This window comes from Raphanus sativus, chromosome 2, assembly GCF_000801105.2.
Source record: "Raphanus sativus cultivar WK10039 chromosome 2, ASM80110v3, whole genome shotgun sequence".
NCBI lineage: Eukaryota > Viridiplantae > Streptophyta > Magnoliopsida > Brassicales > Brassicaceae > Raphanus > Raphanus sativus.
Genome location: NC_079512.1, coordinates 31,365,393 through 31,387,076, shown reverse-complemented (window position 1 = coordinate 31,387,076; position 21,684 = coordinate 31,365,393). Strand labels below are relative to the sequence as shown.

The following is a 21,684-nucleotide window of genomic DNA, read 5'->3' as shown; positions in this document are numbered from 1 at the left end:
AGGTTAGCTTGAAGATGCTAACCTAACATATATAATAAATATATATATATGTAGATTACTATAACTTTTGGTTCAATCTTACTCACAAAATCTATAAAACATTTATTCTCCTTATTTTTTACTTGGTGTTCAAGGCGAAACAATTCATAACCCAGATACCAAATATTGTGCAGATAAAGACATACTCGGTTGATCCTAAAATCCAGCTACTTCCCCTTTTCTAAGACAAAACCAAAAGAAGATATATATATTTTTTATTTATTTATTATTAGATTCTTTCCTTAATTAGCTTTCTCCCTTAAGTTTTCTTGCAAAATACAATTCAAACCGTCTTACTAGCATTCTGCAAGCAAAACCTCTTTGTTGATTAATTAATGGAATAAATAAATAGGAAAAATCGTTATTTATATTTTCTCCCGAATATTTTTAAGATAACTACTTGTGAATTTTGCGGTTACAGCACCTCTTGCGATTCAAGTAATTGAGTAAAAAAAAAATCTCCTACTTACTAACTTGGATGATTTCTTGAAGCTTCTGAAGAAAAAATACCCTTTTATCCGTATCATCATCCATATCATCGCTGTAACGTCCTTGCTCTTACTCTTCATCAGCGTCTTGGCGTTTCTTCTGCATCTTTTTGCGGTTCACGTGTTGATTGCTTCTGCTTCTGGGTCTATCCTTGTTCGTTTAACAGTTTTAAGGTTGTCCCGGCTTTGAGGTTTTCTCTGATAAACAAAACACAAAGCAAGAAACAGAGTCTTTCTTTGTCTTCTTCTTGCGCATACGAATATATTCGAGAAAGTTAATGTAAGAATTCTCATCTCCTTTCTTTCGTTTTCATGTTTTCTTTTGATGTATTAAACATTGTATTCAATGTGGTTTTAAGAGAATGACTTATATGGAGTTTCTTTCTCTTTTATGAAGCTTGAAAGACGTTAAGTTTGAGAGGAAGAACTAAACCCCATTCACACCACATAAGATCGAGGACTAAAGACAATCATGGACGTCAAGTCTTACCAGAATCAGGCTGAGGGTTTTGTTAAGCGCTATCTGTTAGCAGATCCATGTCTTCCTTATACTTCTGTTCTTTCTGGAATCTTTCTCTGCAAAATGGTAATTATAGTGTTAGTTCATATTGGAATTGCAAACTCTAGTTTCTCTTTCTGTTTTAAACACTGTAGCTTGGCGCTCTCTTTAGGTCTATGATCTTACGGATTCATTCAGCTCAGTTCACATCAAATCATACTCAGCTCTCACAAAAATGAAGAGAATTGAATGGAACAACAGGTGAGAGAGTATCCATATACTAGATAAGCTCTTTGTTTAAGCCTGATTATATGTTTGTTCTTTGTCTATTATCATTTTGGCAGGGGAATTTCCACAGTTCATGCGGTATTTATATCATTCATGGCACTCTACTTTGTGTTCTTTTCTGATTTGTTTTCTGACCAAACAAGTCTTCAAGGCCTTATGGTGTTTCGTAGCTCGCCTCTATCTAACTTTGGTTTAGGAGTGAGTTCTCATCTTTTTCATTTCTCATCTCTCTTTATAAAACCTATCCTGATGAGCATTTGGTGTGTTTGTCATAGGTATCAGTTGGCTATTTTCTTGCTGATCTTGGAATGATCATTTGGCTTTACCCTTCTTTAGGAGGATTAGAATATGTAAGTAGTAGACACAAGAAAGCTTTTTGTGTTCTCTCCGTTGGTTCAATTAATCTTTGATGTTTTCCTTTATAGATTTTCCATCACAGCTTATCTGGAGTAGCAGTAGCGTATTCTCTGTTCTCAGAAGAGGCTCAGCTTTACACATACATGGTTCTAATCTCTGAAGTGACTACACCATCTATCAATCTTAGATGGTTCCTTGACACTGCTGGTTTGAAGCGGTCTAAAGCTTATCTTATTAATGGAGTTGCTATTTTATTGGCTTGGATGGTGAGTTTTTGTAGACATTTTGTTAATTTGTTTGAAATCTATAAGATGTCTTAGGATTTCATGTTTTTTGTTTGCAGACGGCAAGAATACTTCTGTTCATCTACATGTTTTACCATGTCTACATACACTATGATCAGGTAACTTAGATTTCGGTAAAATCAAAACCGGTTTGTAAACTGAACGGTCTAGCTTTACACTCAGCTTTTGCCGTTGGTTCTGGTTAATGTTAGCGGTAAGTACTAAGCAATATGGATTATTTGGCAGGTGGTAGAGATGCATACGTTCGGTTATCTGCTGGTATTTGTAGTACCGATTGCTTTGAGTGTAATGAACTTGATGTGGTTTGGTAAGATAGTGAAGGGACTGAAGAAAACACTTGAGAAAAGACAGTGAAGAAAGACTTCTGTTGGATGTAAATATAAAGAAGCTCTTATGAAGAAAATGTTTTAGCTTCATAAGCAAAGGTTTTTTTATAATGTAATTTGCCCATACAAACAAAACTAAACTTCTGGTATAAGATTATCACAAGACGTCAGTAGACCACGCTACTAATGCAGTTGGGATTTCTTCTTCTTCTTCTTACAAGAATCTGCCTAGGTGTTTCTGTAATCTCTGCCAAGGTTGAGAATATTGTAGAGCTTGAATGAGAATCCTAGAATCTTTTTTTTTCTTGAGAAAGATATATAGTAAAAACTAAAAACTGTATAACTTAACAATGTTGGAACTATAATAATTTATTAATTTAAATAAAATTTTAATCAGTTACAAAAAAATAATAAATAAACTTTTATTCTAAAAGAAGGAAAAATATTTTAGAGATATGATTTTCCATCTATTTTTATGATATTATTTGATACATTGTATGTATGTTGAATACATATGGATGTAAAAAAGTGAGTTCTTACATGTATGGTAAAGTAATACCAAAATGAAAAATGAAAAATAAAAATTAAAAATAAAATTCATTTTAAAAATTAATAAACAATAAAATGCCTTATTCATGTATATATAAAACTTATATATATATATATATATATATATATATATATATATATATTATAATTATTAATTTATAATTTTAATCGGATTTGGTAAGATTTTTTAAAATATTATTATTTTATTATTTTATCGATTTATTTCATATTTTACTTGGTCTAATTTGCAATCGGAAAAATATATTAATTTATCGAGTATTAGTTTATAAAACTTTTACTGTGTGATGATTATTAAAGTTAACAAGAATATGTTATTAACCCTTCATAATACTTATTCGAAGTGTACATAATAATAATATTATTGGGAGGTAGATTTCGTGTGATATTGACTTGCCGTGTAACATTTGTTTTTGTAATCTATTCTATTAATTCTTCAGCATGACCAATTGATAAAAGTTGTGTCCAACTATTATTTTAATTAATGATACATATTTAAAAAATTATTAACTAGATCAAAATATATATAATGGATGTAACCGCCATTCAGTTGCATAATAATTGGGATATCATGAAACCGTCACTTAATAACTGCATATATAAATTAATAGTTGATCAAAATCGTTACTTAATATTATGATAATTAATATTAATCAAATAACTAAAAACATTAATGTTATCATAATTAATCAAACACAAACTAAAATTAAATAAATATGAGAAAAAGTGCGGGATAGCATCAACATTTTATTTGATTTTGTAATTTTAATTTCAATACTAAAATTATTATAAGTATACTTATGACTAATATATATATTTATATGTTTTTTATACTTATTTGGTTTTTGGTGCGGATCTGATGTGATGTTGGTTTTTCGGATATAGCACTTTATGGCATGTTCGAAAATATAGGTGAGGTCTATTCAGATCCATAATCCTGATTTTCGGATCAACTTCGAATCATTTTGTGGATACAAATATTTTTTACTAATTAAGTTAGTAACTCAAATCAATACTATTAATTTTCCAGCATGACCAATTGATAATTGTTTAGTCCATTTATTTATAATCATGTCTTCCTAATAATTAACTGCCAATATTTAACATATAGATATCTGCAAAGACATATTAGATTGTAACTGCCACTACACCACTACACGTTTTAAGATTATCACGAAAACAACTTCTGTTTTTTAATGTTTAAAAAAATCAAACACACGCACAAATATATTAATATGCTATACAAATTCTTATATAAAATTATGGTTTTATGGTATGTGTTATACTTTAGCATAACTATATGTATATATATATATATATTATATGTATATTATTTATAGTTTGTATTGTAATATTTTAATAAACTAAAAAATTAGTATATTTAAAATTTAAAATAAATCTTCAATTTGTATTCATAAATTTATGATTAGAAAGTTAATAATAAAATAGTAATAATTAATTTCAGACATATTTACAGAAAAAATACAAAACAACACTATATATGCGCTTCAAGTACAGATCAAGATCTAATATAGGTCTAACATTTTACCGGACCCGAAAAACCAAACTAGAACGGATCCGAAAATACAGGTTCAGATTCGAGTTTATGCTAAAATATTTATTGGATCTTTTTTTATGGGAACCCACAAGTCTCGGTTTGGATCTACGTCCTACAAGAGACCCAATCATGTATTCGAAATACTCAAAAATTATTATATATTAGGTAAATTTGGATGATTGTGTGTATTTTAGATATTTCAGATATTTTTTTAAATTTCGGATTCAGGTTTTTAGGTATAATTTCAGGTTTCGGATAAATTTTAGATTTCCAAAAATATAATTTGGGTGTTTGGGTAAAATTTGAGATACCTTTCGAGTTTTCGGATCTGATTTTGTGTAAGTTTCAGATATATTTTTCTCCCGGTATTTTTAAGATTTGCAGGTACTTTTTGAGTTTTTAAATTCAGTTTGGATATGTCAGGTTTTTTTCGAGTCTTATATACCCAAATCAACCCGAATCCGAAATAAAACTGAAACTACGAGTGTTTTATGTATATTAGAATTATATACTTGAACCGATAAGAGTTCGACAAGATCCTGGCCGAGCAGACCTGAAAAACTATAGATATCTATATGGATCTAAATTTTCAGGAACCGAAAGATGCGGACCTAATAAGACCTTATCTGAGGACCGGATGCCTAGGCCTAATCTGAATAGATAAATATGATTACAAAAAATGGATTTATAATTATAAAGAAACGAGTATATGCCGACCAACTTTAAATTACTATTATTTCTACAGTAAATCAAATATGTTTTGATTAAGATTTATACACATATATGACTACAAAAAATATGATTAAGAAAAAAATACAAGTATTACAATTAAATATCTAGAAAAAGTTAAACAAAAAATATACATGTATTTTTGAAAGGGCGGGTCAGAATCTAGATTCTGAAGACCCGAATGTTCTCAAATATTTTAAAAAATAGTTTCATTTAAAATAAAAAATCATATGAACTTTTTAAAATACACAAAAACAGATTTTATCAATATATAACGGGTCAATGACAAAAAAATAGTTTAAAAATATTAAACTTTTTCTTTAAATTAAAATACTAAAAATAAAATCATTGTGAAATAATTCACAAGTTTAACAGCAGGTTAATAAACAAAAATCATAAAATACGAATCAGAAATTATTTGGAGTCTTCAAAATTTTGGTCATAGAACAAAAATTATTCATACAATAATTTTAGATAAATTTCATAAAATTCTTAACAAATATAATTTATCAAGTATAAAAATATTCATGACATAAAATTAATATTTTCAACAAAAATATACCCGCCCTCAGAATCTAGTATAAACTTAATATTTTATGTTTTATATAAGTAGGAGTGCATTTATTTTGTTTTGCTCCTGGAAAGAGATACAGAAAATTGGGTGGTTGTTGCCGACGACGCGTCTTTTTGGGTTCTCTCTGTCTTTTGATCTTCAAATCTCCTTTCCTCCATCCCACCAGCTCTCTCTCTCTCTCTCTCTCTCTCTCTCTCTCTCTCTCTTGAGCTCAATCATGGCTACCACCGCTGCAAACAAGACCATTAACGCCAAATTGGTCCGTCTCTTGTTTCACTCCATTCATTCAAGCTCCATTCCTTTTGTGGTTCCAATTTTTTTAATCTCCTTCTCCGATGATTGATTATTCATTTTCCAGTTTCTGGATGTGATTCTGTTGTTTAATCTGGAGAATTTTGATCTCAGTTGTTAAAAAAATTCTCTTCTAGCTAAGCTAGTTGTTGTCAACATAGGATGTTTTAAATGAACAAAGCTTTACTATTACTAGTATTCAATTGACTGAATCCTACAGGTGTGGTTTAGGTGATCTATCTCCACATTGATGAGCCCCTTATAAAAAAAAATGTTAATAGAAGCTGTATAGTTATGTAATTACTAGAACTGTTCTGTTTTGGTAATGGTCTGTAATCATATGTTTGATTTGATGCATCCTGCTACTGCTTCTTAAAGTCTTAAGAAAGTTTCAAGCTTTCAATTTGGTTTAAGCTTTCAGGTGTTGCTTGGAGATGTTGGCGCTGGGAAATCGAGCCTTGTGTTACGCTTTGTTAAAGATCAGTTTGTTGAGTTTCAGGTTTGTGGCAGTCGTATTACTTTCCTTGTTGTTTGTTTCACGTTCTGGTGTCTTCTTCTTGATTTTGATGATCTTTTGGGCTATAGGAATCAACCATCGGTGCTGCTTTTTTCTCACAAACACTAGCTGTCAACGATGCGACTGTAAAGTTTGAGATATGGGATACAGCTGGTCAGGAACGGTACCATAGTTTGGCTCCTATGTACTACAGGGGTGCTGCTGCTGCTATCATTGTCTTTGACGTTACAAACCAAGTACCAATTCTTGAAAACCTGTTTTCAAATATTTATTGATCCAGTGGTTGATCTTTCTTCTAAATTACGTTTGATATTTTCTTACTCTCTTCTCAGGCCTCGTTTGAGAGGGCAAAGAAATGGGTTCAGGAACTTCAGGCACAAGGTATTTGTCTATAGCTATAAGTTATGGTTATAAATAGACTTTGTTTTACTATTTATGTGTGTTTTTGTGTGAGTAGGTAACGCTAATATGGTGATGGCCCTTGCTGGAAACAAATCTGATTTATTAGATGCAAGGAAGGTTTCCGCAGAGGTAATCAATGCTTCTGTCCGGACTGATTTTTCTAATTGTAATGTTTGGATATTGCTGTCAAGTTTAACGTGGAGATGTGTATGTAATAGCCTAATAGCTGATCCATCATGTAGTTCAGCTTTATTTGTGTCTCACTGGTCACATTTGACAGGACAAAGCCGTTAGGTGAATTACAATGTACTTGATGGGCTCCCAACTAAAAAGACCCCACACACTCAAACAAATCACTGTGTAGCTTCTTGTATAGATAGATAGCTGGCTGTCATCAAGCATTTATAAGTGCTTTTCTCTAGCCATCTTTGGAGAATGCTTTTATATGACTTGACTTATCCCGCTACCTTGTGTGTCTTTTTGTTCATGTTTTGGTCTCTTATTAGTCTAGACAGTCTCGTTTCTCAAGATTTGCCCTTTTGATACCTGACACTAATGGTCTTTCTTGTAGGAGGCACAAACATATGCTCAGGAGAACGGTCTTTTCTTCATGGAAACTTCAGCAAAAACCGCAGCTAATGTCAAGGAGATATTCTATGAAATTGGTGAGCTATCATTACACTTTAAGATTCAAAATCCAAACAGTTTTTTTTTTTTTTTGCTTCTAGTACTAAATGCTGATATACCTTTCTCTTTTGACCGGGACAGCAAGAAGGTTACCGAGAGTACAACCAACAGAAAACCCAACAGGAATGGTTCTACCAGATAGGGCCATGGATAGGGCAGTGAGTTCATCTTGTTGTGCTTAGTTATATGTAATGGAATACACTTCCCTTAAAAAGGGGACCTTCTGCTCAGTCAACATTGAGTTATGGACTTCTGTGTTTTGCATATCTTTGCTTTGTTTTGCTTGTGTGGACATTTATTTTACCAATTAAAAAGGGTTGTAAATGAAGATATTTCATATTGAGATATGATGTCTAGCTCATATTTGAACTATGTATGTATCCAATTGTCATATCACCCAAGTATTTTCAAGTATTGGAGCTTCCTGATTAATCACAAGTTTGAGTGACTCTAAAAATGCAAACACTATGACTTTGCGAGTAACAACTTTGTTCTATTTTACTCTTGTCACTATCTGAAGAACATTTAGCTCTGGTCAGTCTGCCTCTTTCTTCACCAGGATCTGCCGGTAGGAGCAATCTGCTGTTTCTAATATCATAAAAATTAGCACAATTCACTAAAAAATAACATAATGTTTTACTTATATATCCATATTTTTGTTATTTACAAGAATATTTTTTTTAAAATATATAAATCATTGAATTAAAATCACAATCAATTTCAAATTAATTTAATATTTTCAGTAATATAGTTTTCATAATTTAAGTTTTATATATAAAATAGATTACATAGATAGGAAATATTATTTTTTATTATTTTAATAATTTAGTAATTCAAATATGAAAAGTAATTTTACATTTTTCTATATCATAAATCTAGTCTAAGAAAACAAATGCAAAAGCCCAGTAACAGGCCACTAAACTAGGTGGATATATGAGATGTGTATTGATATGAGCGTTGGTGTCTAGATCTTTTGTTTGTTTGTTTACACTTTGGAGGTTTTTAGGGTTTTGAAGCGTGTTTAGGGACGGGCGGAATGTATCAGTTCCACGTCTACGTATACGAGATTGTGGATGATCCTTCACTGGATTCAATAATCTCATGGAGCAAAAGCAACAAGAGTTTTGTCATCTGGAATCCTACAGAGCTATTCAAGAAAAGGATTCTTAAGAAATTCTTTTGCTGCAACCTGTCACAGTTTATCACCGAACTTGACAAATACGTAAGTTTTATTTCGTGTATATGCAACAAGATTATCACTGAGTTTTGGATCTGAGTTTCTTTTGTTTGGTACGTAGGGTTTCGTAAGAATCGAGGGGTCTGACGAACAACTGGAATTCGGACATAAGCAGTACTTTGTGAGAGGTAAACCTGAGCTTTTGAACAAGATGCGTCTCCAAGCTGCGATGAATAGGATGAAGAAAAGTGCCAAGGAAGCCAAAGCTAGAGCTGAAGCAGAGAAGAACGGCGCTGTGAGAGATAAACCTCGGATTATAATACATGCCGACGATTTAAAGAAGAGGTACAGGCAAATATTTCGACCATCAACGATCGCTGAAACGCCACTAGAGAATCGCTTCCGACATCTACGGATTTGATCACCTGTTCCAGTTGCTCTTTAGACTTTGCTAAAATAATTTGAGTTTTAATTTCCAGAAAACAATGGATGTTTTGTTTAACCTATATTTGATCTTCTATTTGCTATTTTGTATCAAACCTTTGTCGAGTCACTTTGTGTAATATTTTAAATGGTCGCTTTCCTCTCTATTAAGTTGTGATGAATATGTCATTTAATAACAACAATGTTTTGAAAACCGGACCGGACACCGACTCGATGAAGCTACTGGTTGACTGGTTAGACCGGTTCAACCGGTCGAACCGGGTTTTTCATTTATATAAATATATATATAATTATATATTTCTACTATATAAACTTTACTTCTACATATAATACTTTCTCTATTCTTTTTTTATTAACTCAAAATAAACAACAAACATAAATCTGATTAGTATGTAAACTAAAAATTAAAAAAAAAAAACAAATGATTTACAGCTAAAACAATCATATTTATTTATTTTTACAACTAACATTTCAAATTTTAAGAATATGGTAAAATAAAAATAGTATATGAGAGTCAAAAATATATTTTTCACATTTTTCTTAGAACAATTAAATAGTGATAGTTGAACACTAATTATAAAATATTAAATTTTAGCTAGTAATGATTAAAAACACTTAATTATATGTTAATTTTCAAGAACCGGGTTTTAAAATTAAACCGGGTCACCGGTTTTACCGGGTTTCAACCGGTTTTACTGGTTTTTATCAAATCCGGGTTTTAAACCGAACCGGACTCGGCTTCTTCAGCGAGTCACGGTCGAACCGGTCCGATCCGATTTTCAAAACACTGACTAACAACAACCATAATAGATTACTTCTTAAGCTGAGCTTTACTTGAAGCTTATCATCAGCAAGGGGTTTGTATCCCAGTTTGTGCCGATTCTGACTGGTTCTTGTGGTTGGATTTATAAAAATGATGAATGGTACGTACTTAGTAATCCGTAAAAGCCCAATGAGCAGAAGAAAATGAATGCAAAAACCCAAAAATAGCCCAAAAGAAATAGAGAAGATATGCATGGTTCGCACGCGGCAAGCTTCTGTCTTCTTGATATTAGGGTTGGTCTCGATATCTTGGATCATTTTTCGCATTCGTTTGCTTTAGGGTTTTGAAGAGCGCTGGTGTGGATGGCGATGCCTCGGTTTTACGCAGGTGTATACGAGATGGTGGATGATCCATCACTGGATTCAATAATCTCATGGAGCAAAAGCAACAAGAGTTTCGTCATATGGGATCCGAAAGAGCTAGTCGCAAAAAACATTCTCAAGAGATTCGTTCGCAACAAGTTGTCACATTTTATCAAAGATCTTGAATCCCATGTAATTTTTTATTTTTGTTTTTATATGTTATCACCGAGTTTTTTGGAATCTTTTGGGGGGGGGGTTTTAAAATCTAGAGCTTCTTGCTGGTTGGTAGGGATTTGTAAAAATTAAGGGGTCTGATGAGCACTTGGAATTTGGACATGAGCAATACTTTGTGAGAGGTAAACCTCATCTTATGATTAGGTTGCGTTACCAAGCTGCCTCGGATAGGAGGAAGAGAGCTATCAAGGCAGCCAAAGCTAGAGCAGCACAAGCAGAGAAGAACGGCTCTGTGGGAGATCAACCTTGTCTCGAAGATGTACGTATTAGGTTCGACCAAATTATGGGACATTCAACCGAAGCTAAAACGCCACTGGAGAGTAGCTTCCGACATCTACAAATTTGATCACATCACATGTAGCACTTGACATGGGGTTTGTTCTTCTTGTTTCAGTTGCTTGATGATGGCTTTATTAAAATAATAAATAATATTAGAAAAGGATACATGTATTTCTTCTTGACCAATATTTGATCTATTGCTATTCTGTATAATGATCATCAAACTGTCATCTGTGCTACCATACTGCTAACACAAACCAATTGTCAGTCAAAGATTTAAATGGTAGCTTCATCTCTTATGGGTTGCGATGAATATGTCCCCCTCAACATCTCTTACTAACAACAACCAAAAGTGTTGTTAATGCCAAGGAAAATCTGTGGGGCTGCAACCCCTCATTCATTCCTAGTAGATTCAAATCTCCAACAATTTGAAGGACTTATAATGATCGTAGTTGTCAGTCCGTTAGTTATTTTACACTCTTGTTTTAAATTTTTAATCATTCCGATATTTTTGTTGACCCGGTCCAAGCTGGTTTAAATCATACTAAACCAGGTAATAACCGAAACAAATTTTAATCCCAAGAAAACCGATTTGGCTATTTAGATCCCAAGAAAGCTGGTTTAAAATCATTACTAAAGATTAGTGTTTTCTTCTCCCAAGTTAGGGTTTGAGAGCGCGTCGCATCGGTTCTTTAGTGTGAAGAGATGGTTCACGAATATCCAAAGGGATTGGATTCGTTTTACAGCGATATATACGAGGTGGTGGATGATCCGTCGTTGGATTCGATAATCTCATGGAGCAAAAGCAACAAAGGTTTCGTCATTTGGGATCCTAAAGAGCTAATCGAAAGAAAGATTGTTACGAGATTCTTTTGCAGAGAGTTGTCACAGTTTATCTCCGACGTTGAGCTTTTTGTAAGCATTTTTTCTTTGTCACGCAACGTTGTACTTTTTGTGTATTTCTTGGATCTTTGTTAATAATATGCGTGTTTTGTTTTTGTGTTTATTGTTGGGTTTAGGGATTTAGAAGAGTTAAGGGGTCTAAGCACTTGAAGTATACAAATGCTAATTTCGTGAGAGGTCAGCCTGATCTCTTGAAGAAGATGCAGAGTGAGACTTCCTTTGCTAGGTTTAAGAAAAGAAGAAGAGCAGCCAGAGCTAAAGCTCAAGTTGAGGAACGCTTGCAACGTTTACAAATCTGAACCATTAATATTCTTTTGTTTCAATGACTTTTTTGTTAAGCTATTTGTATGTTTCATGCAGACAATGGTTATAAAACTATCATCTCACTTTCTTGACATAGATCTCCACGCCTCCACATCACATGTTACAAATGGTATATTCATAGCCTTAGTTGTTTGTTTTGCCACCATTGTGATCCAGGTCTAGTTGTCTGTAATTCAACTGATCAACCGATTTTCCAAGTTTTAATTGATCAAAAAATACAGCGAGAATCTGTTCAAGTGAACTTTTTTAAACAACTGGAAAAGGTTTCTAGAAATTCTGTAGAAATCTCTGTGTTTAACACATTTATCTATCATAAAAAAAGAAAAAGAAAAAACAAGTAGATGAAGCCAGTACAGAACAAAAATTTCAACCATGGAGAATCACAGTGGGCAGACTTCATCACACCATGGTTCAACACAACTTTTTAACAGAGGGTGTGTTGGGCTATTCAGCTGTTTTCCTTCTCTTTGGAGTTTCGTTTTCCTCATACTTAGCAGCAGAGCGACGCCTCTTCTCTTCCATGCTATTGTCATCTTTGGCAAATTCGGTCACCTGCAATAACGGCAGAGACTTAAGAGTCAAGTATGCATCCCACATGAATTCTGTCACATGTTTGATCGCAAGGTTAGACAAGCTGGTGAGAAACAAAGTCATTTCTCTTAGGAAGAAGAATGGTGCAAAGTATGAAAAGGCCATGGAGGTTTGGTTTGGAAGAAGATAAAGAATGAGTAGTTTGCTTTTTTTTTTTAATTTTTATAAACAGTAGCAGTTATATTCTGTAAAAAGGTTCTTTTGAGATGAATAAATTTAAAACTCTTCCAAAAAATAAATATATTTCTGATCATTTTTCTTGGATGCATTTTCCAACATCACACACAATACATAGGGCTTATAATAGATTTTCTCTAATTACTCGCACATTCTCAGAGATTTGTAGATTTGTAAAGTAGAAACCCAAAGAAACTAAAAACCAGGTCGAGTCCCAAACACAATGGGTAAAAGGCAGGTCCATAATAACTAGAAGCCCAATAATAGCCCAAGAAACTAGGTCAATATATATATATATATATATATATGATGAGTTAAGATAAAGTAGTAAGTGGTTTCTTCGGGTTTGAGTCAGATCTGGAACTTTGTCGGGGAGAGATGGTTCACGAATATCCGAAGGGATTATGTTCGTTTTACAGCGATATATACGAGGTGGTGGATGATCCTTCGTTGGATTCAATAATCTCATGGAGCAAAAGCAACAAGGGTTTCGTCATCTGGAATCCCCAAGAGCTAATCGAAAAAAGGATTGTTTCGAGATTCTTTTGCAGAGAGTTGTCACAGTTTATCTCCGACGTTGAACTTTTTGTAAGTTTTTCCTTGTTCCTTTAATATATCTTTGTGTATTTGTTGGATCATTGTTTGAATGCGTGTTTTTTTTTTCTGTTGTTGATTGTTGGGGTAGGGATTTAGAAGAGTCAAGGGGTCTAAGCACATGAAGTTTACGAATGCAAATTTCGTGAGAGGTCAGCCTGATCTCTTGAAGAAGATGCAGAGCGAGACTTCCTTTGCGAGGTTTAAGAAAAGAAGAAGAGCAGCCAGAGCTAAAGCCCAAGTTGAGGAACGCTTGCAACGTTTACAAATCTGAATCAAACTCCCTTGATCATCTGTCCTCTCTAAGCTTAGTTAATAAAACATGTGGTGGTAAAGACAATGGTTACTAAATATTATCTCGTGCTCTTATTATATGCTTGTATCTCACGCCCTGTATCAACTTGCAAATGCTTTAGTGGGTGTTGAGATTACTTTTTGGTTGCAGCCTAATGACGTTAGTAGGGGTTGGTATCCAGAGAACCTTGCAACCTCTAAGTTTATTAGTTGATCACCAATAATTTTGCCCAAAGAGAATAGGAAGAATAATAAATCACTGACGAGTGATATGTTAGTTCATTTCCAAGTGAATTCAGTACCAAAAAGAATTGCCATTCTATTAGAATCCCTCTAAAAGCTTCATCTTTGTGAATGTTTCCCACGTTGGTCATTCATGCGCTGCAGCTTCTTAAGTCTTGTGCACATCATGAGATACCCAACTACAATTAATGCCCAATAAATGAAATTAAGGGGCCAAACCGAGTCCATGAATCATGCCAGAAGGAGGCAGTGGTACCATTCCCGAGTGAGCAAACCATCAGATTTACAATCATAGGTTTCAGCTTAAGCATACTCTTCTTAACCGTAGGAGAGAACCTTTGAGCATCAGGCGTCAACCACTAACCCTAACACATCGTTATGTAACCAAGCCACCCATAAGGAACCCGATCTAGAGAAGAAATTCCAGACTCTTCTCAACCGGTAAACAAGCTCAAGATCCTCCAACCTTCTGATGCCAAGACCACCTTCATTTGTACTGATTGTATTTAATTAATCCAGTGATCTACTGGTCTTCTTGAACAAAACCACATAAAGCCTACATCTTCTCTTATCACCTTTGCTTTCTTCTTCTTCTTCTTGTCATTACCTTTTCCTCTTTTTCTTTCAATAACAACCTTTTGTATATTAAAGATAGAAATATCTGTATTGAACACATTTTTCTCTCTAATAAATTGACAGAAGTAGCTGAAGCCACTAGTACGAGAAAAATATAAGTTCATTACATATATATATATATATATATACATATTATAATAAAACATTAGAAGAAACATAATATCCTTAATATACAAAATTAAGAAAATACTATAGAAAGCGAACCAAAAAATGGATATGACTGAATTAAAAATTTATGAAGAAGATTTAAAAAACAACTTTATTTTTGAAAGTAAAGATAAAAATACCAGTGAGCTACTTCCTCCATTTCATAATAAGTATCATTCTAACATTTTCTTCTTGTTATATAAACAATTTTAATGCAAATTATACTTATTTTCAGTTGAAAATTAATTACAAATTTAATCGATTTTATAAATAATTTTATTTATCACAAATACTATTGATCAGAATAATGTAATTAATAACAACTTACGTATATTTTCGTCATTTTCTTAAACTGTGAAAAATGTCGAAATGACACTTATATAGGGAAAAAAAAGAGAACCAAAAACTTAAAACTCAATCAATTCATAGAAAATTTAGCCATTTAAAACAGAAACAAGAAAAATTAAATTTCTAAATTGATTTTCTAAGGAACATATTATTGAAACTGGATTGCCATTACATCTCTGAAAATTGTTTTCTTTTTCTTTGTCATCAACAGAACTCTGAAAATTGCTTAATTGTTAAAAATGAGATAATCATTAACCATTTTTCACATATTCTTTTACAGTAAATAAAAGATAAATAAATAGAACAGAGAGAGTTTTCCATTGAACGATTCTCATTTTTGTGAAAACCCATAATACCAAATGACACTTTTCCGATTCCTATGGCAAAGCTATTGTATTGGGCCCAGTAAAGAACGGAGTCAATGCCCAGTAGACATGTATAAAGAACATCAAACCAAAAACCCTAATGAAAACTTTCTATATTTCATCAATCCTCTCCATCGCCGATTAGCAAAACCCTAACATCTCATCATCTGCAGCTGTCATGGAGGTTGAAACTCTGAAGGAAATGGTTTTACATAACACGGAGTGTTTGGGGGTGAAGCTTGACTCGGATGTCAGATTGTTCATCCGTGATACGGTAAGCGACTAGACTACTATACTAAAAAAAGTGTTTCTTTCTAAACTCTCAGAGAAATGAATCAAAACGATTATCTTTTCTGTCTTTTCAGAGGACCTCGAAAGACCAGATCAAGGCTGTGATTAGGTGTCTTCGTACTTTTATCAAAGATTTTAGCAACATTGGTGGGTTAGTCTATGAAGATGAAATCGCTGGCTTGACCGGTTCTGCAGAACTGGGAAAAGATGAGCTGAGGTCAAATGCTAGACAGCTTTTGAAGTTCTTCAAGAAGGAGACCTTGGAGTCATTTCTCACTGCTGTCTATCCCGCAGACAATGCTCCTTTTGAGGAGGCTAAAGAAGCTCTCACAATGATTCGTTCTACTGTGATGGATAGTGACAGTGTCATTGACCGTGTGCTTAAGGAAGGTTATGATTGCTTAAGCACCTCTGAGGAAGAGGATGAGGATGGAGATGGAGATGACGATGAGGATGAGGATAACCAAGAGGAAGAGGAAAGCGAGGAACTATGAAGAAGAAATAGTAAATGAATAATCGTAGCTGTTTGTTATGTTAGACTGTAGTAGCTGTCTGTTGTTTGTTATGTTAAAAGACTGTTGTTTCAATCATAATTATCTTGTGGATTTTATATGATTCGTGTTAATTAACTACCTGATAGCCTATGGATTGGTACTACTCTTTAGTTAACCTTTATTTAATTAGCTTAGCTCCTGGATTTAATTCGACTCGTATTTAATATGTTAAGCATAATCATGACATGTGTGTCTGGGAATAGCAATGAATATTTTATAAAATACTGTATCATTGTTCTTATTATGAGTATGTGACTTTTGAGGTTTGTCTCATAATTGGAAGCATGTGTATTTTTCTTTTAAACTTGAAGTTCAATGTCTCATACACTGGATAGCATATGGTCTTGTGTGGGGAGAGTGGGGGTTGTCAAATTAAATAATCACTGAATCCTAATTTGATATCAGTGTCATATAGAAACAATTTATTATTGTCACAATGTGACTTTTGACATAAATTGGATTCTTGGAAGCATATGCCCTTGTGGGGTTTCTTTGTCTTGTTTATTCCCAACAGAGTTACAATTTTAAAATCAGATTGAATAAAGAAACAAAAATAGTTCTCTTTATTTATCAACCGTGTGTCATTGAACAGTGACAATTCAGTTGTTTTATAACAAGAGAATAACTTTAAGTATTAGATATTTTTTTCCATACTAGAGTAGCAACACTTGTGGGTATGGTGATTGGTGAAGTGTAACATGCGTGTGTGGTCGTGCATGTGAATCAGTTAGCAAAAACCGGACACAGAGAGGTTATCTTGCGACGAATCTGAATCAGAATCATCAAGCTTGATCAATGTTCTTGTTTCAATTGATTCCCTGCTTGTTTTGTAACCTCTCTAACTCTATTGTCTAATTCTTAACATATATCTCACGCCTCCATATCATAGCGTATGAACTTACAAATGGCATCTTCATAGCCTTAATGGTGTTTTTTTCATTCTTTTTCAGTATTTTTGATCCCTTGTGATCCAGGTCACCTGTACTCACTTTGAGAACAACCACATTCTGAAAACAAGAAATTCTATAGAGTATCTGTCTGTCGCACATTTTTCTCTCTTAAAAACACAAATAAAATCAAACAAGTAGATGAAGGCAGTACAGAGCAAAATTTCAACCATGGAGAATCACAGTGGACAGACTTCATCACACCATGGTTCAACACAACTTTTTAACAGAGGGGTTGTTGGGCTATTCAGCTGTTTTCCTTCTCTTTGGAGTTTCGTTTTCCTCATACTTAGCAGCAGAACGACGCCTCTTCTCTTCCATGCTATTGTCATCTTTGGCAAATTCGGTCACCTGCAATAACGGCAGAGACTTAAGAGTCAAGTATGCGTCCCACAAGAAGAGTCTAGAGAGAGAGAGTGAGATAAGAGTGTAAACATAAGGCTTACCAAATGACGTCCGTACAAATGTGTACTGGCCAATGCTTTCCTAGCGTTTGAAGCTTCTTGCTTTGTCATGTATTCAACGAAAGCAAAACCTGCGTGCTGTCCAAAATTCCTCTTTGGATACCTGAGGCCCTTGATCTGTTAACAATGAAGAAACATGAGAGCCAATATGGTTTCTTGTGATGAAAACTTAAGCTATATTGCACTGTTTACCTGTCCAAATGGACTGAAAAGCTGTCTTAGTTCCTTCTCGGTTGCCTCAAAAGGTACATTTTTCACATTTAGCTTCGTTGAAATTTTTTCTGAGCCTTTCGCAACCGTGTCCCTCCGCTTGTGTTCTGTAAACCTCAACTTCAAAGCATGCCCATCCACAGAAGTTCCCTGAAGATCTCTACAGACACTGGTCGCTGTCTCTACAGAGTCGAATTCGAGAAAACCATAACCGCTTGAAACATTCTTCCCTTTCTTTACATGCTTCATTATCTGCTCATGATGGATTAATAAAGAAAAATATTTAAAACAGACTCAATAGTTAAGTGCACGTCGTTCATGTGTCACCAATGAACAAAAAACGTACCTTCACACTCAGAATCTTTCCATGTTTCACCAGGGCTTCCAAATGCGTCTTCAAACCCTCATCCGTCGTCTTGAAGCTCAGATTAGTAACATGAAGGACATTTGACTGAAAATATAATGCAACGAGGAAATGTTACAAACAAGAATAATTCAACTGATACATATGTAACTTGTTCGTCTACATAATTGATAGAAAAGCAGATCTTCAAAGCCATTACGGAGCATATGATTTCATAACCTCCGCAGCTATCATAATTTGACATACCTCAGTTACGTCAGGATCGAGGTTAACCTCCTGTTCCAAGTTGACTCTTCTCACATCATTTCCTCCAGTAACGCTCTTCTCTTCATTCTTCTCGGGAAGTGCTTTCGGCTCAAGGATATCTGCGGGAGCCCACTCCAGATACAGGGGAGCATCTCTGCAGTAGTAATAAGAAATTTAACGAGGCAGTTTGGTTTAACTATGATCAATGTATAAGTTAATGTTTACTTGTAACGCTTGTATGCCATCTTCTTAATAGCTGAACGTGCATCAGCCGGTTCAAGGAAAACAACCTGGCGGTCATGTAAGAAAGGGTTAGTGAGATAACAAGCAAACTATTCGTCGAAGATATTTAAAAGTATTATAACACAGAGAAAGAAACATACCAAGGCCATCGTCTTCGTTGGAGGGAGAATAATTTTCTCTATTCCAAATTTTCCAAACATTTGTGTCAGTTCCTTTTCAGTGGAAGCAAATGGTAAGTTCTTAACCAAGAGGATATGTTTGCTTCGGTTCTTCTCGTCGCCTTTCCCTGCAGCGAACGCTTCCAAGGAAGCTACATTTACTCCAGCCTTAGCAAGGGATTCTTTGGTCTCCGCAATCACTTTCGTTTCCGCCAGAGCTAAGCGTACAGCAGGATCATCAGATTCACGGTCAAGTAGCTCGCTCTTGCTTACGCCATACATCCTGACTGTGTTATCTAGAATCTACAACAACAAAAATGGGAAAAAACATCAAGCAAAGCAAAAAAAAAAAAACAGAGTTAAAACAAACATACAGTGTCCTGTCGCATGAACAAACTATTCCAAGCCTTTGTGTTTCCACCGGCTTCAGACGCCTTTCTTTGTTCCTCCTTCTTTTGCTTGAATGTTTTAGCCAGATTAGAAGTGTCATCCCTGTTGAGAAAAGCCACGGTAATTGGTAAACAACTAATGGAAGTTCACCGGAAGTTTAAAGACCGAAACTTAGAAAGGGACAGGTCACTGACGCTTGTTTATCAGACGTTATACGAGGCTTGGACGGCAAAACATGCAGCAACCGCCCCTGGAAAAAATCGTTATCTAATACCTCCATTGCCCTGCATCACAATCCAAAAATTATTCAAAACCTGAACTACCATGTAAACATCAACATAATGCCACCTCTTGAAAACCATGCACTAAGTCCTGGAGAGACCCAAAAAAAAAACCATAAGGCTACGTGTTGGCGGGTATAATACCTTGCTGCATGTTCGGGAACCTGGTAGAGGATGTAGGCAACTCCTTTGGACCTTTTTGTCTCCCTGTCAACAACAAGATGGACCTCCGATATCTCACCGAATGGGCTAAAATGTTCCATAAGATCTTCTTCCCTGTTGTCATGATATTATTGAACAGCAATCAGAGACGAACAACAGAATGATAAATATAAAACAGAAGGTGAACAAAACGATCCAGTACGTTGCAGTGTAAGGGAGGTTCCGGACGAAAAGGCGACCAGTCTGGAGAACATCATCACTGTCAACTTTTGAATCTTGAGCCATCTTGCCATCTTCTACCTCCATGGCATCATCATCGCCATCATTCTCAGCTCCCCCAGCTTCATCATCATCGCCATCAAGGGGAAAGATACGAGTGTCACCATCATCGCCGTCTGCGTCAGCTTCACCATCATCATCATCATCAGCTTCATCTTCATCTTCATCACTACCAGTTTCACTATCACTGTCCGAATCCGACAGGTTTTTCTTAACCCTACTCTTGAAGTACTCCAAATCATCAACATCATCAGTGGGAGCAACAACCTTCTTCTTTTTACTCTTTTCAGTATCTGATGACCTCTTAGCAGCCTCGGAAACAACAACAGGCTCGTCCGCTTTCTTCACCAAGACCTTCTCTTTCTTAGAGACTTTAACGGATGGAGCAACCGACGTGTCGTTGGACCAAATCTTGGACTTACCCCTGAGCATAACGTCAAGAAACTCCTGGCGCATAGGATCATCATCAACCTCTTGTTCCTTTTTGTTTAAGCCTCCTCCGTTTGAAGACTTTCCACTGTTTTCTTGTTTCTTGAGTGAATGACGACTCCAGGGACGGGGAGCGTTGTCGTCTCCGACTTTACGAGCAATCTATTGAAAACAAAGAATATATAAATTTAGACTCAAAACTCAGCACACAGGTGGAAAACAAGAGAGTCTATCAAAGGGGCAAACCTCAACAGAGATACGGAAAGTATCAAGGTAAGAGTTGTGGAAGTACTTAATAGCTTCTTGAGCTTCTTGTTCGCTACGGAATCCAATAAAGGCCATTTGTCTACTTTTACCTTCGCTGCAGAGTAGCAAATAAAAATGATATGACAGTGAATCAAAATTAAAGCTTGGAAATTGTGAAATTAAAGCGAGGTTTAAGAATATAGAAGTAGTAGTTAGTATTAGTGTACCTGGAGCGCAATAACTTAGCATCAGTGATTTCTCCTTTCTTTGAGAAAACATCTCGAAGACGAGCCTCTGCCACTTCTTTAGGCAGATTCTTCACACAGATCCTCGACCTAGAGTTTACGAAGAAACAAGATATGTGTTAACTTGCTCAGTAGAAAGAAGGAACAGTTTTTTAGGGGAATTACTACAATACTTACATCCTCTTTGGTTTTGCAATAGAAAGACCTCGTCTTGTAGACTCCAAAAGGTACCTCGAAACTAAGGTTTCTAAGAGACGAAGACAGGACGGGAGAATTGCAAGGAGACTCTCTAGTGGTGTCGGAACAATGAACTCAGCCGCCGAGCCGGGAGAGATAAAAGGAACAAGTATAAAGGGGAAGGAAGACGAGAGGGTTTTTAGGTCTTTTGCTTTTCCTACTTTAGGTCGGGGTTTCTACATTTTATTTAGAACCGAACCGGTCCGGTCCAATTAACCAAATAGTTGTACAGTATTTTTTTTTAATTTTGAATACACCAAACCGAATCCCAACTATACAGCCAAGAACTTTTTTTCCTTTTTGATCAACTTGTAACCGAACTAAAATGAGCTTTTGAGTTTTTATTTCTTTGATCCCCCCCCACACGCAAACATACGTCTTACTCAACAGATCTGTTCTTGATTTTGATTATTCGATTTCCTCTTAATCG

The 21,684-nt window shown here is 34.9% G+C and overlaps 8 protein-coding genes across 9 annotated transcripts; 7 read left to right on the top strand and 1 right to left on the bottom strand.

The window, feature by feature from the left end:
- Nucleotides 1–50: 50 nt before the first annotated feature.
- Nucleotides 51–2,606, top strand: LOC108840242 (uncharacterized). The gene is made up of 9 exons (XM_018613080.2): nt 51–582; nt 695–807; nt 925–1,113; nt 1,199–1,287; nt 1,371–1,512; nt 1,590–1,664; nt 1,740–1,937; nt 2,015–2,074; nt 2,202–2,606. Exons 3-9 carry the CDS (start codon nt 1,000–1,002, stop codon nt 2,328–2,330), a joined length of 807 nt encoding a protein of 268 aa, XP_018468582.2. The 5' UTR covers nt 51–582; nt 695–807; nt 925–999; the 3' UTR covers nt 2,331–2,606.
- A 3,178-nt stretch (nt 2,607–5,784) lies between these two features.
- LOC108823126 (ras-related protein RABF2b) lies at nt 5,785–8,041 on the top strand. Of its 2 annotated transcripts, XM_057003083.1 has the most exons (8): nt 5,785–5,906; nt 5,937–5,989; nt 6,443–6,520; nt 6,607–6,774; nt 6,871–6,919; nt 6,996–7,069; nt 7,512–7,605; nt 7,709–8,041. In XM_057003083.1, the coding sequence occupies exons 2-8, from the start codon at nt 5,948–5,950 to the stop codon at nt 7,807–7,809; spliced, it is 606 nt and encodes a 201-aa protein (XP_056859063.1). In that variant the 5' UTR covers nt 5,785–5,906; nt 5,937–5,947; the 3' UTR covers nt 7,810–8,041. The 2 variants fall into 2 exon arrangements, with proteins under 2 accessions (XP_056859063.1, XP_018451899.1); XM_018596397.2 differs by having other exon boundaries at nt 5,794–5,989.
- A 537-nt stretch (nt 8,042–8,578) lies between these two features.
- Nucleotides 8,579–9,390, top strand: LOC108841356 (heat stress transcription factor A-4a-like). The gene is made up of 2 exons (XM_018614122.2): nt 8,579–8,849; nt 8,926–9,390. The coding sequence occupies exons 1-2, from the start codon at nt 8,664–8,666 to the stop codon at nt 9,223–9,225; spliced, it is 486 nt and encodes a 161-aa protein (XP_018469624.2). The 5' UTR covers nt 8,579–8,663; the 3' UTR covers nt 9,226–9,390.
- An 899-nt stretch (nt 9,391–10,289) lies between these two features.
- Nucleotides 10,290–11,088, top strand: LOC130504437 (heat stress transcription factor A-4a-like). The gene is made up of 2 exons (XM_056999049.1): nt 10,290–10,565; nt 10,663–11,088. Exons 1-2 carry the CDS (start codon nt 10,374–10,376, stop codon nt 10,951–10,953), a joined length of 483 nt encoding a protein of 160 aa, XP_056855029.1. The 5' UTR covers nt 10,290–10,373; the 3' UTR covers nt 10,954–11,088.
- A 425-nt stretch (nt 11,089–11,513) lies between these two features.
- LOC108841919 (heat stress transcription factor A-4a-like) lies at nt 11,514–12,184 on the top strand. Its single transcript, XM_018614702.2, has 2 exons — nt 11,514–11,801; nt 11,906–12,184. The coding sequence occupies exons 1-2, from the start codon at nt 11,592–11,594 to the stop codon at nt 12,086–12,088; spliced, it is 393 nt and encodes a 130-aa protein (XP_018470204.1). The 5' UTR covers nt 11,514–11,591; the 3' UTR covers nt 12,089–12,184.
- Nucleotides 12,185–13,208: 1,024 nt separating this feature from the next.
- On the top strand, nt 13,209–13,909 carry LOC108841918 (heat stress transcription factor A-4a). Its single transcript, XM_018614700.1, has 2 exons — nt 13,209–13,469; nt 13,567–13,909. The coding sequence occupies exons 1-2, from the start codon at nt 13,260–13,262 to the stop codon at nt 13,747–13,749; spliced, it is 393 nt and encodes a 130-aa protein (XP_018470202.1). The 5' UTR covers nt 13,209–13,259; the 3' UTR covers nt 13,750–13,909.
- Nucleotides 13,910–15,609: 1,700 nt separating this feature from the next.
- On the top strand, nt 15,610–16,409 carry LOC108841917 (uncharacterized). Its single transcript, XM_018614699.2, has 2 exons — nt 15,610–15,782; nt 15,874–16,409. The coding sequence occupies exons 1-2, from the start codon at nt 15,687–15,689 to the stop codon at nt 16,291–16,293; spliced, it is 516 nt and encodes a 171-aa protein (XP_018470201.1). The 5' UTR covers nt 15,610–15,686; the 3' UTR covers nt 16,294–16,409.
- A 949-nt stretch (nt 16,410–17,358) lies between these two features.
- Nucleotides 17,359–21,398, bottom strand: LOC108841916 (uncharacterized). The gene is made up of 14 exons (XM_018614698.2): nt 21,195–21,398; nt 21,000–21,107; nt 20,773–20,887; nt 20,021–20,688; nt 19,801–19,932; nt 19,570–19,659; nt 19,360–19,477; nt 18,968–19,288; nt 18,810–18,874; nt 18,585–18,738; nt 18,321–18,425; nt 17,957–18,226; nt 17,747–17,881; nt 17,359–17,651 (listed from the first exon to the last, which is right to left on the bottom strand). Coding segments are annotated over exons 1-14 (2,391 nt in total). The 5' UTR covers nt 21,197–21,398; the 3' UTR covers nt 17,359–17,543.
- Between the last annotated feature and the right edge of the window lie 286 nt (nt 21,399–21,684).